This window comes from Camelus bactrianus, chromosome 5 (genome assembly GCF_048773025.1).
Source record: "Camelus bactrianus isolate YW-2024 breed Bactrian camel chromosome 5, ASM4877302v1, whole genome shotgun sequence".
NCBI lineage: Eukaryota > Metazoa > Chordata > Mammalia > Artiodactyla > Camelidae > Camelus > Camelus bactrianus.
Genome location: NC_133543.1, coordinates 20,918,622 through 20,932,975, shown reverse-complemented (window position 1 = coordinate 20,932,975; position 14,354 = coordinate 20,918,622). Strand labels below are relative to the sequence as shown.

Here is a 14,354-nt window from a genome sequence, read left to right as displayed (position 1 = left end):
TTTTTCCCATCTCTAATCTTTTCTCCCCTCACCAGTTAGAAAAGTAGTCTATAGTGCTTCAGGAATATGAGTATTTAAATCTTTATTGTAGGTTCCATTGTAGCAAGAAAAAAATGTAAATGGGCACACTTTATTTCCATAATTATTTTGCAGAGTATCTTGGCTATCACCCTAGTGTTTATAGTCAGTGTATTTTAATGCCACCTATGTTTTGGACAGCAGGCATAAAGCTCTGCTGGTTTATCTCTTGGAGAAATAAGATTGCCCCCGCCCAGAAGATAGCCATTTATAATATATGCACCTTTGAATAATTAAATGAGCTACTGAAGAGGAAGAGGATTCTAATCAGCTTTCAAACTGTGATTCTTCCATGCACTGAATCATTCCTTTATGAATACATTTCTCTTGGAGCATGTATAATTATGAAACTTTTTTTTTTTTTTCTGTCTCGGTAGGAACTGGGAAGTAACAGCCCTCCACAGAGAAACTGGAAGGGAATTGCTATTGCCCTGCTGGTGATTTTAGTTGTATGCTCACTCATCACCATGTCAGTCATCCTCTTAACCCCAGGTAATCTGTCTTTATTACTCTCTTATGATGGTATTGTGGATGATAATTTCACATTCAAATGCCTTAAGAGGGTCGTCATATGTGGTATCTTAGGACACATTAGCATTGGTTGGAATAAAAAAAAAAACACCTCATAACCAGACATTTTGCAAATGGCACAGTGATTTTATGGTTTAAATATCATGCAAGATATTTTGGGGAAGCTGAAATATAAAGGATATATATTGAGAATGCCAAGGAGATGTTTGGTCTGCAGTGCTACTTCGAGACTCATTATGTTTGTCAATTTAATAGGGGACATTTGACTTCTATTGTGGGTGGAGATGAGGGAGTGGAGTCTGGAAGTTTCCATACATAGGAGATAGCCCAACTGTAATGACAGTGGTGAAGGAGGATTTGACAGAGAGAATTAGATCAAAAGAGAATGAGCTAAGCCTCTAAATATTAGCACCTCTACTTTCTTTCTCTCTTCCTTTTCTTTCTCTGTGGTTTCTACGTTCCCAGTTGCTCTCTGTCCAAGGACCCTCTCCAAACTGCCCTTGCAGTGCTCTTTATGTTGTGCTCCTTGGGTTAAAGAGTTGAACACTGATATGTAGATTATCAGTAGGTTTTGTTCTTTGGGGATTAAATCAGTACTCAGAAGCTTTACTCCTCCTCAGTAGGTACTGGTATGAAAGGCAGAGAGAGGTTACTCCCACTTTAAACTCCAGCTGTCTTCCAAAAACAAAGAATTGGCATGCCACTACAAGCCACCCAACTAGCTTGCTCAGAGACTGGTCACCATACGTGGCTCAGCGTTAGAATAAACAGTCAGCGCTGTGACAGGACTGAGCTAGTCCCCAAGTCAGCTGAAGCTACACAGCTCCAGCCTGTTGTTAAACGCTGTGTATTTATAGTTCAGTTCCTGCCCCAGCTTTGTTATTTATAAGCCCCTTAAACATGTTGAACTCATTTCCTCTTTACAACATGTGATTAACAGAGGCTCTCTTTTGGAGTCATTTAGTCAACTAGTTATGGTGACTAATTATACAAATTGCAGTATTGGTTGTTCCAGTATGGTACTTTGTGAAACACACCATCTTTGAAAAAAAGTTTGACTTTGAGATGTGTAAATTTCCAAAAATATAGTTTGTAGTTTTTATTTAACGTATGAAGAGATTGAGAAAGAAATTAAGGGAGTCAGGAGAGAGGAAAGGGGAAAAGAAGAATAATTAAGAAACAGAAAGAAGGAAAAAAAAATTTCCCTGGTAAGAGCTGGCTTATCCATCATTCTCTCCGGGAATCCTTTGTTAACCGGCTCATTTGTACATCTGCTGTACAGTGTAACTGAGCAATGTGATGGCTGTGAGTTCCTACCAAATGCCAAGAATCTCTGTTAAAGGAAGATGAGCTTATGTTCAGTGTAGTGTTTCACTTAACCATAGCGATTCTGACATGATTATTAAAAAATGAATGACTTGTTTCACTGTCTTCTGTTGGTGACTGCTAACCAGGTGGAAGAAATGAGTGTCAGAATGCCTGTGTGTGTCTCTTGAACTTTCTTCTGTCTGATTCTAGTTTCCTTTTCCCCAGGGACTTGCTCTGCTGCCGTAGTGATTCTTTGATGTCTTTGCGAGTTTGGTATAACCAAGACCTTACAGAGCTGGACACTCACTCAATTAAACCTCCTCTACCCAACCCTTTCCCGGTTGCCCCAGTATAAAAACACAGTATAGCTACATTCATTTTGTCATGCACTTACTCATTTATTAAAGCAAGGGTTTAAACAAGACACACATTGGCTTGAGTTCTGACTCTGTAAGTTACTAGTTTTGTGAAGTTGACTAGTTACTTAACCTTTGCCTGTCATGTCACTCATCTGTGTGATGGGTGCAACTCTTAGTGCCGATTATACAGTGTTACTACGAGATGATAAAATTGAGGTGTCTGATACAGTGTGGAGAGCTGCCGCCGCCATCCCTCTTATTACTGCTACTGTTAAGTACTTCTTGATCACCAGGCAGAATGCCACACACAGTGCTATGTGAGGGGGATTCCTAAGAAAGACTATAAAGTCTTCCAGGAATAGGGATCTTCTGTGATTTCAATGTTAAATGATGGCAGATGGAAAAGTACTAGATGTTGAATCCGGAGTCAGCCTTTCAGTGGTCTGTTCATTTGTTCACACATCAGTAGACGGTTATGGAGTTCTTAACAGCTTCCTAGGGACTATGGGGGTTGGCCTCGCCACCCCCTACTTTATATCTGTCACTTCCAATCCCTTCTGCCCCAACTGTACAAACATACAACCACACACCCCTAACCCAGAGAGTTAATTTCATACAAGATAATCATACAAATGAAAGTGGCAATTATTATTCAGAATTACAGTTTCCTAAGTTTTTCCTACATACCACATATTCACATGTCTTTGGATTTCACTGTTATTTTTGGCAGGGATGTTATGAAATGAAAAAGAAAAGTCAGCATGCTAGTGTGGAAAAAGCATTGCTACAGAAAGCAATCAGCCGGTTACAGATACTCTCTGTTTGTAAACTCAGTGTCACCAGGGGCTGGAAGATAGTCTAAACAGATTAAGTGAGGAGGAGGGATGATGGTGGTTAGGAATCTGCTCGAGTTCTGAGCAGGCAGACACCAGCCTGGCTGCATGGCCTCACACCCCGCAGCAGAATGGGACAGAAGGCCAGGAGACCGACGGTTTCTGGCCCAAGGCCTGAGTCCTAAGCCTTGAAGTACTCTTAGAAGTTATCTGGTTTTGCCTCCCTCATCAGACAGGAAAGAACCCGAGTCTGTTTAACCTCTGGTTCTGAGGACTAGAATGTGCATCAGGACCACTAGTGTGGACTTCGGGCTTGGCAGGTCTCTGGGCCTGGGCACGACCGTGGTCAAACCTCAGAGCGCTAACTGCACCGGGCCTCCCTGTTCTAACCCTCAGACTTTAGACCCCTCAGCAGTGTTAGAAGAGACCCCCCCCCCCCAACCCCAGGGGAAAACCTCCAACGGAGGCGATAACAGGAAATATCCCCCTCTGATCTTCCCTTTGTCCACACATATGTCCCCAAGGCCCAGCTTTCTAGGTAAAGCCAGTTAGGCAAATGGCAACTTTCAACCAGGAAGGGAAGGAGAGGAAATTTCTGATCCTGAAATTATACAGCAAGACACTGGGCCTTTTAGAACAAAGGGCTGATTCTATAACAACTTTTCCAAGAAGGAGGAGGATCAGAAATCATTATGCCTTCCTTTTCTAGCTATATGACCTTGGGCAAATCACTTACCTCCTTTGACCTTGACTGATTAAAGAAAAGGGCATCTTTGGTTTGCCAAAATGTGAGGTGATCTCTTGAAGTTCATCACAGCTCTAATAGCTATGATCTAATCAAACAAGAGCACTAATAGTGTCATATTTAGTAATACACATAGCAATAGACTAAATCTGGTAAGCTCTCTCACTAAGCCCCTTCTACCCTGAAAATATATTTAGTGGGGTTTTTTTTTGGAGTGGGTGGGGGAGACAGTGTACAAAGAGTTATCTAGTCTAAGAAATGATTTAGAACATGTTTTGCTCAAAATAGCATCCCATTTTGCAGGTAAGGGATGTAAGCCTATAACCAGAGAATCACATGTTCATTGTAATTTTGGTTTGATTGCAGATTTTATTACAGAAGTAATTTGACACAGGTGTCCTAATTTCCAAGCTTGTCAGCAACTTCCCTGCCTGCCAAGAGAAGTCCTAATTATTTTTGAAGAGTGGGTTAACCATTCAACAAGTATTTCTTTAATAAGGACCTGTTTCTGAAAGAAAAAAAAAATTTCATTCCATTTTATTTTCTCATTAAAGGGCAGACTTATTTAGATGGATTGATCAAGCCCACATAGTTTTTGTTTGTATTAGATTCAGAGAAAAAAGAATATGTAACACGAGATCAATCATTATACTCTACAAATATATGAGTGTACATTCATGCTGTAAGTTGTGGGAACTAGTCTTAGTTAGCTATACGTTTACTCTGCAGTCTCATATTTATTTTTTAAGGTAGCATGACCGTGAACATGGCCAGGAAACATTTCACACAGAATACAGTTACCCGTTTTGATCTATTTTGAAATTAGAGATGTGTGTCTTATTAATTAGAATGTGTTCGGTAGAGGATATTCACCAAGCTCTTCAATCTGGTTGCCATGCTGAAATAGCCACCTGTAGGATGTGTTTACTCCACCAATTCTTCAGCCACAGTGGCCTGTTGCCCTTTGATTGGAGTCTGTAATCAGTCAGTGTCAACACAGGGTCATCAGGTTAATTCACTCTTATGGTTTACAAGAGACAACATGGTGAAGCACTGAAACTGTCTTCACTGTTAGCTCTAGATCTTGCTTGTAGGCATTTTTTTTTTTTTTATTCCTTTAGTACCTTCTCTAGGTGAGCATCTTGGGTCGATCTTCACAGGTCTATCAGAGCATAAAAGAAGTCAAGCATTCATGTATAAGACATGTCAACTGAAAAATGAAAAAGCACAATGTGAGTGTTGTGAGTTAAGGGTTTTTTTTGGTGTATTTTTAACACCTTTATTATGGCATGATTCCTGTACTATAAATTATACATATTTCAGATGTACAATCTGATAAATTTTGATAAATGTACACACCCATGAAAACACCACCACAATCAAGATAGCTAACATTTCCATCACTCCCCAAGAGCTGCAGTTTTCAAATTCCTAGTTTATCCCTTCCCACCCCCTCTACCCTCAGGTAACCATTAGTTTGTTCTCTATGTCTGTGAGTCTGTTTCTTTCTTTTTTTTAATTGAAGTACAGTCAATTACAATGTGTCAATTTCTGGTGTACAGCACAATGTCCCAGTCTTGCATATACATACATATATTCATTTTTATATTATTTCATTAAAGGTTATTACAAGATATAGAGCATAGTTCCCTGTGCTATACAGAAGAAACTTTTTTCAAATCTATTTTTTATATATAGTGGCTAACATCTGCAAATCTCAAACTCCCAAATTTATCCCCTCCCACCCCCTTTCCCCGGTAACCATAAGGTTGTTTACTATGTCTATGTTCTTGTTTTGTAGATAAGTTCATTTGTGTCCTTTTTTTTTTTTTTTAAGATTCCACATATAAGCAATATCATATGATATTTCTCTTAAGTTTTATTTGGAGCAAAATGAGGACTATAACCTGGGAGACAGCATCTCAGATAACTCTGAGAAAGTGCTTTGAAGAGGCAGGGGGTACTCAGTATTCTGATTTCAGTGAAGGGGCAATGTGCAGTTAAGCACACATTTTGGCAGAGGCTTGCTCTTGGTCACGAGGAGGAGATGACACTGTTAATGACTTTGGTGCTTTTTTAGATATGAGGAGACACAAGAATTTGGGCTCATAAAATCTTCTCCCAAAATATCTAATTATCTGAAGGCCTGTTCTGCCAGTTTTCCCAGAGCACACGGTGCCTCATTCCTGATCTCCACTCTGGACTCTTCAGAGAGTGTTGAAGGGTAGCAACTGCAGTGACTTGTGACTTAATCCTTGGAGAGGCAAATGGCAAGTGACAGTTTTTAGTTGGCAACATCAGAACTCTGCTTAATCTCAGTTAAACAATCATTTAATAGGGATTGTCCAGTTCCATTATATAGGCTTTATTTTCCCTTCTAGAGGTATCCCTGATAGTAAAACTTTTACACTAGACTTCATTTTGGGAAACAATTTATACAGGTTGATATTGCCACTGTGATGTTGATGGCTAGGTAAGTCTTTAATGTTAGAGAAGGATCTGATCCTTGAAGTTGGGCTCAAAGTGTTCATTTGAGACAAAATTTAGAACCAGGGAAGTAGAGGGAACCCAAGAAATTTAAGGAACCCTTTCTGGAAAGGAAAAGAAAACAAAACAAAACAAAATTAAGTTAACATTTAAGGATGTGTGTCTTAATTTGAAGAAATACAAGCTTATGTATATTTTACAAAGGGAATGCCCAATCATCTCATTTATTCCTCATAAGAAACCACTTAAAGAAGGTAGAGTTGTTTTCTGGATGGTAGGTCTAAGGCCAGCAGAATTTGGATGACTTAGGTACCGAGTTTGCGGAGAACTTACAGCAGATAGTGATTGAGGTGACCTTGCTATCAGACTGACTTCAGTTCATGTCCTCGCCTTGGTATGTGTCTGCAAATATGACTTTGAGGCAAAAAGATCTTTCTTCCTACTGTCTTAGACATCAGGATTTTTAAAAAAAGAATGATTTGACCCTTTTAAATGAGGTTTGGAAAAGATTAATCTGTCTCTATTTATAAAAATTTTTTTTCCCCAATAAACAGTTGATAAAATTAAGTACTTTATTGGACTGGTGACAGCTGATTTGTTATTGTTATGCAAAAACTCAAAATGAATTTATTCTGGTTACCATTATGTTCTACAAAAATAATAGCTCCTGGTTAGAGTTAGTTAAAATGTCATGTTATATTCTGTTGCGAGCAATCTCTTGGCAGCTGTAATTTAAAAGGTGTCATTTAAGCATCTGACCTGTGTTTTAAAATGTCAGAGCAACAATTAAACTATCCCATTATGCCTTTATGAGGGGGGAAATAATGTTTTACAGATTTTGAGATTTGCAGTACTTACTTGTAAACATCAACATCGACCAAGATGCAAATCGTTTATTTTATTTTGTTGAATTAAAAAAAAGAGCTATGTTGTATTGGCACACATAAGCTAAATTGCCTCTGCTTGTTTTTCCAAGAAACCACACAGATGAACACATTTGAATATGGTATTACCCAGACATAATCAGGCTGCCAAAGAGAAAACAATGACAGATTATAACAGTTTCCTCCCAGATAACACGGATTGCTGTTGCTTTTTCTAACAGATTTATCTCTTATGTTGAATGAAAAATAATTTTCTCTGGAACAAATGAAGTACGAGTAGTTATGTAGTTTTTGTCTTTGCTTTTTAGTGGCATTTCTATTTTTAAGTCAGATTTTATTTCCTCACTTATTTTCATCTTTTTGTATGGCCCAATCAGATAAATCATGGATTTAGTTTACATTATAATGTGTTCATTTTACCAGAGACAGAAGAGAATCTGTTAATAAGTAACATTAATTTGTTATCGGCTTGTTATATGACAGGAATTGTATTCCGTAATAAAATGTACTACTTTATTTATCCTTACACAACTAACATGAACTCTCTACTATTATCTTATTCATAGTCTACATTGTTCAGGTAAGTCATGCAAGTTAAATTGCTTGTCACACAACACAACTAGAATGTGGGGAGGCTGGGTTCCTGTTCCTGGCCCTTCTGTCTCTAATCTTTGAATTACAGTTAAAGATCTATATTATACCTATGGAAACATGGGCAGAAACATTTCAGAAAAAAAAAAGAAGAAAAATGAACTCTGCTTTATTCTGACTTTTTCTTTCTTTCTTTTAATGATTGAATTAATGCTGTGTATTCCTAAAAGGGAATGCAAAGCAAAGGAGAAATTTAAGCTGGGGTGAACCAGAGGTAGACAAGGAGGAAGGGACAGAACCAGGCAACTGAAAAGTTTACATGTATTCTCTCTCAGCTATCATATTTTTTTCTGAGACTTCAAATACTCATGATAAAATATAAGTGAATATTTTCTTTCCTAAATCACATCGTATAAAAATTACAGGTCACTGTACAACTTTAAATATGCCATATTTTTTGTTTGCCTTCTTCTAATAGAAATATTTACTTTAGGAATATGATAGCCTGGCCTTGAAAATGGGGGATCAAGATAGCCTGGTCCTTGAGAAGCAAAGTTTCCTTAGGAGAGGAAGTTGCATCCAATTTCCCCTCCTCCTGGAAAAAAAAAATTAACATGCATTTGCTTCCTGTATTTGTGAAAGGGGATATTTTAATATGCAATTATCTGCCAGGGACTTTAAAATCCAATTCCTTGGCTTTGAAGTGTAACTGAAGCCACCTCATTCCAGAGTTCATTTATTAGGTCTAAGAAGATACAGTATCTGTAAAAATAAATTACCCTTAAGTTAAAACAGTATTTTAAACTAAATAATCTCTCACTTTCTGGCATCCTCTGGAAATTGAAAATTTAGCTGGAGCAATTTCAATGCTTGTTAATTGTTTTGGCTTATTTTTTCACACACTCTTTCTCTTGGTCTAAGATTGTTCATTTGAATGTAAAATCCAGCTGGGAAAATTCTCTGGAAAAACTGGAATCAATGAAATTAGAAAACATCCTTCCTTAAATAGAAGACTGTGCCTTAAATCTGTGCATAATTTGACTCTTGCATGGGGTGTAGAAGGTCTCTGATCCTAGACTTGTAGCCTACCCTGCTTTCTCGGGGACAGCATCAGTAATTATATAGCGTTAGAAAAACAGACCTGATGAATTTTACTTTTTTATACGGGTTACAATTCAGCATTTAGGAGTTCTAGTTACTTGAATTACCTCTTCTTAACACATTCACTATCTTTCTTCTTTGAAATTCTTGTGCTGATAATTTTTCATTTAATTTTAACTCAAATGAAATTCATATACCCTAAAATTATCCACTTTAAAGTGAACAATTCAATGGCATTTAGTATATTCACAAGGTATGCAACCAACTAACTCTATCTAGTTCCAAAACATCTTATTACTCGAAAATATAATGTGCCCATTAGGAAGTTACTCTCCATTTTCCACTTGCCCCAGTTCCTGGTAGTCACCAATCTACACTCTGTCTCTGTAAGTTTACCTATTCTGAATATTTCGTATAAATAGGATGGAAAACTGTGTGACCTTTTTGGTTTGACTTCCTTCACTTAGCATAACGTTTTAGAGGTTCATCCACATTGTCACGTGTCAACACTTCAATCCCTCTTACGGCTGAACAGGATTTCAGTGCATGTATGTACCACAGCTTGTCCATCCATCTGCTGATGGAAATTTGGAATGTTTTCACCTCTTGGTTACTGAGAATGCTGTTGCTATAAACATGTGTGTATACACATTTTTTTGTTTCCAATATTTGGATATGTATCCAGGAATCGAACTGCAGAGTTACATGGTAATTCATGTTGAACTTTTTTGAGAAACTACCAAACTATTTTCTACAGCAACCCAACCGTCTTCCGTTTGTAACAGCAGCATACCTGTGTTCTAGTTTCTCCACGTCCTCACCAATACTTGTTATTTTCCATTTATTTGATGATAGTCATCCAAGAGATCTGACGTGACATCTCAGTTAGTTTTAATTTCCATTTCCCTAATGATTAGTGTGGTTGAGCATCTTCTCATATGCTTATTGGCCATCTGTGTATCTTCTTTGAAAAACTGTCTATTCAAGTCTTGTGCATGTTTTAATTGAGTTACTTGATTTATTGCTGATGAGTTGTAGTTCTGTGTTCTGGATAATAATCTGTCTAGATATATGATTTGCACATTTTTTCTTCCATTCTGTAGGTTGTCTTCACTTTATGACAGTGTCCTTTGATGCACAAAACTTCTTAATTTTTATGAAGTCCAGTTTATCTGTTCTTCTTTGGTTACTCGTGCTTTTGGCATTATATCTAAAAACCCATCACTAAATCAGAGGCACGAAGATTTACGATTTTAGCTCATATAATTAGGGCACTGATTGATTTTGAGGTAGAAAGTCCAACTTCATTTTCTGCACGTGGACATACATTCCACCTAGAAACATTTGTTGAAGAGACTATTCCTACCCACTGAATGTTATTTTTTTTACTCTTGTTGATAATCATTTATCATAGATAATATTGGCTTATTTAAGGACTTGAAATTTTAATGCATCGGTCTGTGTCTAACCTTATGCCACAGTTTTGATTAGTGCAGCTTTGTAGTAAGTTTTGAAATTAGAAAATGTGAGTGCTCCAAATTTATTTTTAGTTTTTTTGCCTATTCAGGGCCTTTTACAATTCCATATGGATTTGAGGATTTTTTCCATTTCTGCAAAAAAAGGCAATTAGGATTTTGATAATGTTTGCATTACATCACTTTGAAATATTCTTTCAATCATTAAACAGAAATTATCTTTCCACTTGCTTCTATCTTTAATTTCTTTCAGCAGTGTTTTATATTTTTAAATGTAAATTCTTTACCTTCTTAGTTAAATTTATTCCTAAGTATTTTATTCTTTTGAGTGGATTAGATCGAATTGATTCCTTAATACCCATTTTTGATTATTTATTGCTGACTCATAGAAATACAGCTGATTTTTGAGTGTTGATCCAACACTCAAAATGCACAATGTTAAATTTACTTACGAGCTGTGGAAGATTGTTGTAGAGTCTTTCAATTTTCTATATATAGGAGACAATGACATGTGGAAATAGAGATGGTTTTACATTTTCATTTCCAAATTGGCTGTCTTTTATTTCTTTTTCTTGCTTGGCTAGAATTCTGGTTAGAATGTCCAGTACCATTTTGTGTAGCAATGGTGAACGTGGACATCACTGTCTTGTTCTTGATCATGGGAGGACGCTTCCAGTCTTTCATCACTGACTACTGCCTTAGCTGTGGGCTTTTCATAAAGACTTCATTTCATATTGAGGAAGTTTCCTTCTGTTCCTAGTTTTTAAAATGTTTTTATAAAGAAAGAATGACAGGTTTTGTCAAATGCATTTTAGCATCAATTGAGATGGTCATGTGCTTTTCCTCATTTTTCTATTAAGGTGTTGTATTACATTGGCCGCTTTCCTTCTGTCAGGTTGCCCTTATGGTCCTGGAATAGCCCTCTTTGCTGATAGTGCATAATCCTTTTGATGTGCTGCAGAATTTGGCTGGCCAATTAAAAAAAAATCTGCTGTCTTCTACTAGTATTTAATTGAAGATTTCTGCATCTATACTTATAAGGAATACTAACTTTTTTCATATGTTGTGTTTGGATTTGGGCCAGAATATTTCTAAAACTTACAGAATGAGTTATTAGGTATTCCTCCCTCTATTCTAGTTTTTGGAAGAGTTTGAGAAGAACTGGCATTAATCCTACTTTAGATGTTTGGCAGAATTTACAAGTGAAGTCATTTGCTCCTAGAATTTTCGATGTTGGGGGCTTTTTGGTTATGGATTCAGTCTTACTAGCAATTGGTCTGTTCAGGTTTTTCACTTCTTGAGTCAGTGTGGTAGTGTGGGTGTTTCTATAAATGTGTCCATCTTGTCTAAGTTATCTAATTTGTTAGCATATAATTATTCATAGTATTCTTTCATGATCATTTTCATTTCTGTAAAATTTTAGTAGTGCTTCCACTTTTATAACTGACTTACCGTTTGCACCTTTTTTCTTTTTTATCTTAGTCAGCCTAAGTAAAATTTGGTCAATTTTGTTCTTTTCAAAGAACAAACTTTTGATTTTATTAGTTCTTTCCATTGGTTTTCTATTCCCTATTTTATTTATCACCCTTATAATGTTTATTACTTCCTTTCTTCTGCTAGATTTTAGTTAATTTGCTCTTCTTTTTCTATATCTTTTCATTATAGTTAGGTTATTGATTTGAGATTGTTCTTTTTTAATGGAGGTGTTTAGCACTAAGGGCTCGGTGAAAACGTTACTCAAAGAGATACTCTATCAGTTTGGGTATGTCATATTTTCATTTTGATTTGTCCCAAAGTATTTCCTAATTTCCCTTGTGATTTCTTGGAAATATTGCTTGTTATAAGTGTATCATTTATTATCCTCATATAGGTGAATTTTCCAGTTTTCTTTCTGTTATTGATTTTTACCGTCATTCCATCACATTTAGAGAAGCTATTTTAAATAATTTCAATATTTTTAAATGTATTGAGTCTTGTTTTGTGGCTTAACATATGGTCTATCCTGGAGAACGTTTCATGTACTTGAAAAGAATGTATTGCAGTGTTGTTGGAGAAAGTGATATATACATACATATTTATGTATATATCTTTTTTGAATATACATTGATTGATTAATATTGAGATATTGATTTTGGAAAGTCAGTATTCTTTGTGATTTGTGGTCTCCAAAGTCACTGTTCCTATAGTTTGTGTTTAGCTAGTGTTTTTAGAAAGATTGTCAGGAGCCAAGAAGTGGAGGTGGGGAGAAGGGAGGAAAAAAAACCCTCTCATTCTTTTCAAATTAGTTCTGTTCTGAAACACTTATTCAGATAATTTACAATCCTACCTTAGCCTTCACTTCTTGTGCGTACTGAGCTTAGAGTTTGGCCAGAGTTGAAAACTTAGGGTATCTTCAGATCGTTTTTGAACATGCATCCTGCATTGGGCATACATGTGGCTTTTTAAATGCCTAATTTCCCAAAGAACCTCTCTTATTTCCCAGCCTTTCCTCCCAGCTTTGGATGCTCTGAACTGTGCCTTGACGGTGTCTTTTCCCCCATGTAGCTGTGGCGTGTTCATTTGCTTTACGATGTTGAGGAATACCCACTACTTTTCTGCCCTGAGTGTTCTAGGTCAAGTGTAACAGAAATAAGTGCCTTGTGTTGGTCAAGACAGTTTAGAGCAGGCAAACACAATCCTTTGAGAATAAAATCTACTCTGCTCCCTCTAGAACCAGGGGCCAGGGTCCCGTACTCCAAATGCAGGCTGCTGACTCAAAAATTGCCAGTAAGGGACAGTAAGGGAGTTGGGGTGGTGGCAAATAAAAATGCCACAAGCTTTGCTACTGTTTTTAAGTTGCTTTTTTCTTGATTCAGTGTTCGCTTGACTTTTGTAAACATCTGATTATTTCCCAGAGTTCTGACAAAGTTTATTCTGATAGTTTGCTTAGTTGTTTGATGTTGCTAGAGGAAGACTAGCTCTCGGCTCTGCCTGTTCCTTTATGTTCACTGTTATCACTCTAATAACAAGCTTTACTGACACAATTTATGTGCACTGCCCTCTGTCATTTGTGATCAACCTGAGTTCCTTGTTATATTTGCAGCCATTAAGCACAGGTTGGTATCTTTACCATTTACGTTGTTTCCTTCATTTATTGTATCATGCATAATAGTTTGCACTAGCGATACAAACTGAGTTTTCAGTAAATATTGACCAGTGACAAATTTATTCACTTTTGCATTAAAAATTAGACTGTCAAAAATAGTTCATAAAAGTTCTTGATGATGAACATAATAAATAACAATGTAGTATGATCATTAAATCTGATGTTATTACTGAATCAAAAAAGAGTCCACATCTGTAGAGACCAAGAGTAATATTTACTATATAACCTTAGCAGTTTGAAATGTGTGTAAAATAAACTTAATAAAATACACAACATACACAGAGGAAGGCTTAACTGAGGGTACTCTAACAAATCACTGAGGATACAAAAATGCTTTAGGGCATTTGAATTAAACCTATAAATATTTTCTGGAGTAGAAATTTAAAATTAGTATCTGGACATTTAAAACAAACTGTATTCGTTTAAAATGGCAAAATAAAACTATGACCTGTAAATATATATAATATATAATGAAAATAGTTACCTTTTCAAAAATTTGTAAGAATGTCATTTGATATTTTTGCAAATATTTAATGTCTAGTTTAATAGGAGACTGTAGGATTCTCATACATACTCCTGTGTTAATTCTTTTACAAGAATTTGTTTTGGCTGAGGTATATGAAGGAATCCTGGCCTCATAATTTTTAAGTCACATTTTTCCATAATTGCAGATACTTCTTGAAAACTTGATCAGCAGTAGAGTCTCAATGGTTAGTTACAGTGTGAAACCTTCAACCCTATCAATAAATATCAATGCTCTGCTTTTAAAATCCATTGGTCCATCCAGCACTTTGAATGGATCTTTTCCCTGTGCATG

At 36.4% G+C, this 14,354-nt stretch overlaps 1 protein-coding gene across 2 annotated transcripts in view; it reads left to right on the top strand.

The window, feature by feature from the left end:
• The window catches only part of DPP10 (dipeptidyl peptidase like 10), a 556,919-nt gene that overhangs the window by 119,120 nt on the left and 423,445 nt on the right, over positions 1-14,354 (top strand). For both annotated transcript variants that reach the window (XM_010973252.3, XM_074363531.1), the window contains exon 2: positions 456-570. In XM_010973252.3, the coding sequence (XP_010971554.2) occupies positions 456-570 (115 nt within the window). The remainder of the gene's footprint in view (positions 1-455; positions 571-14,354) is intronic.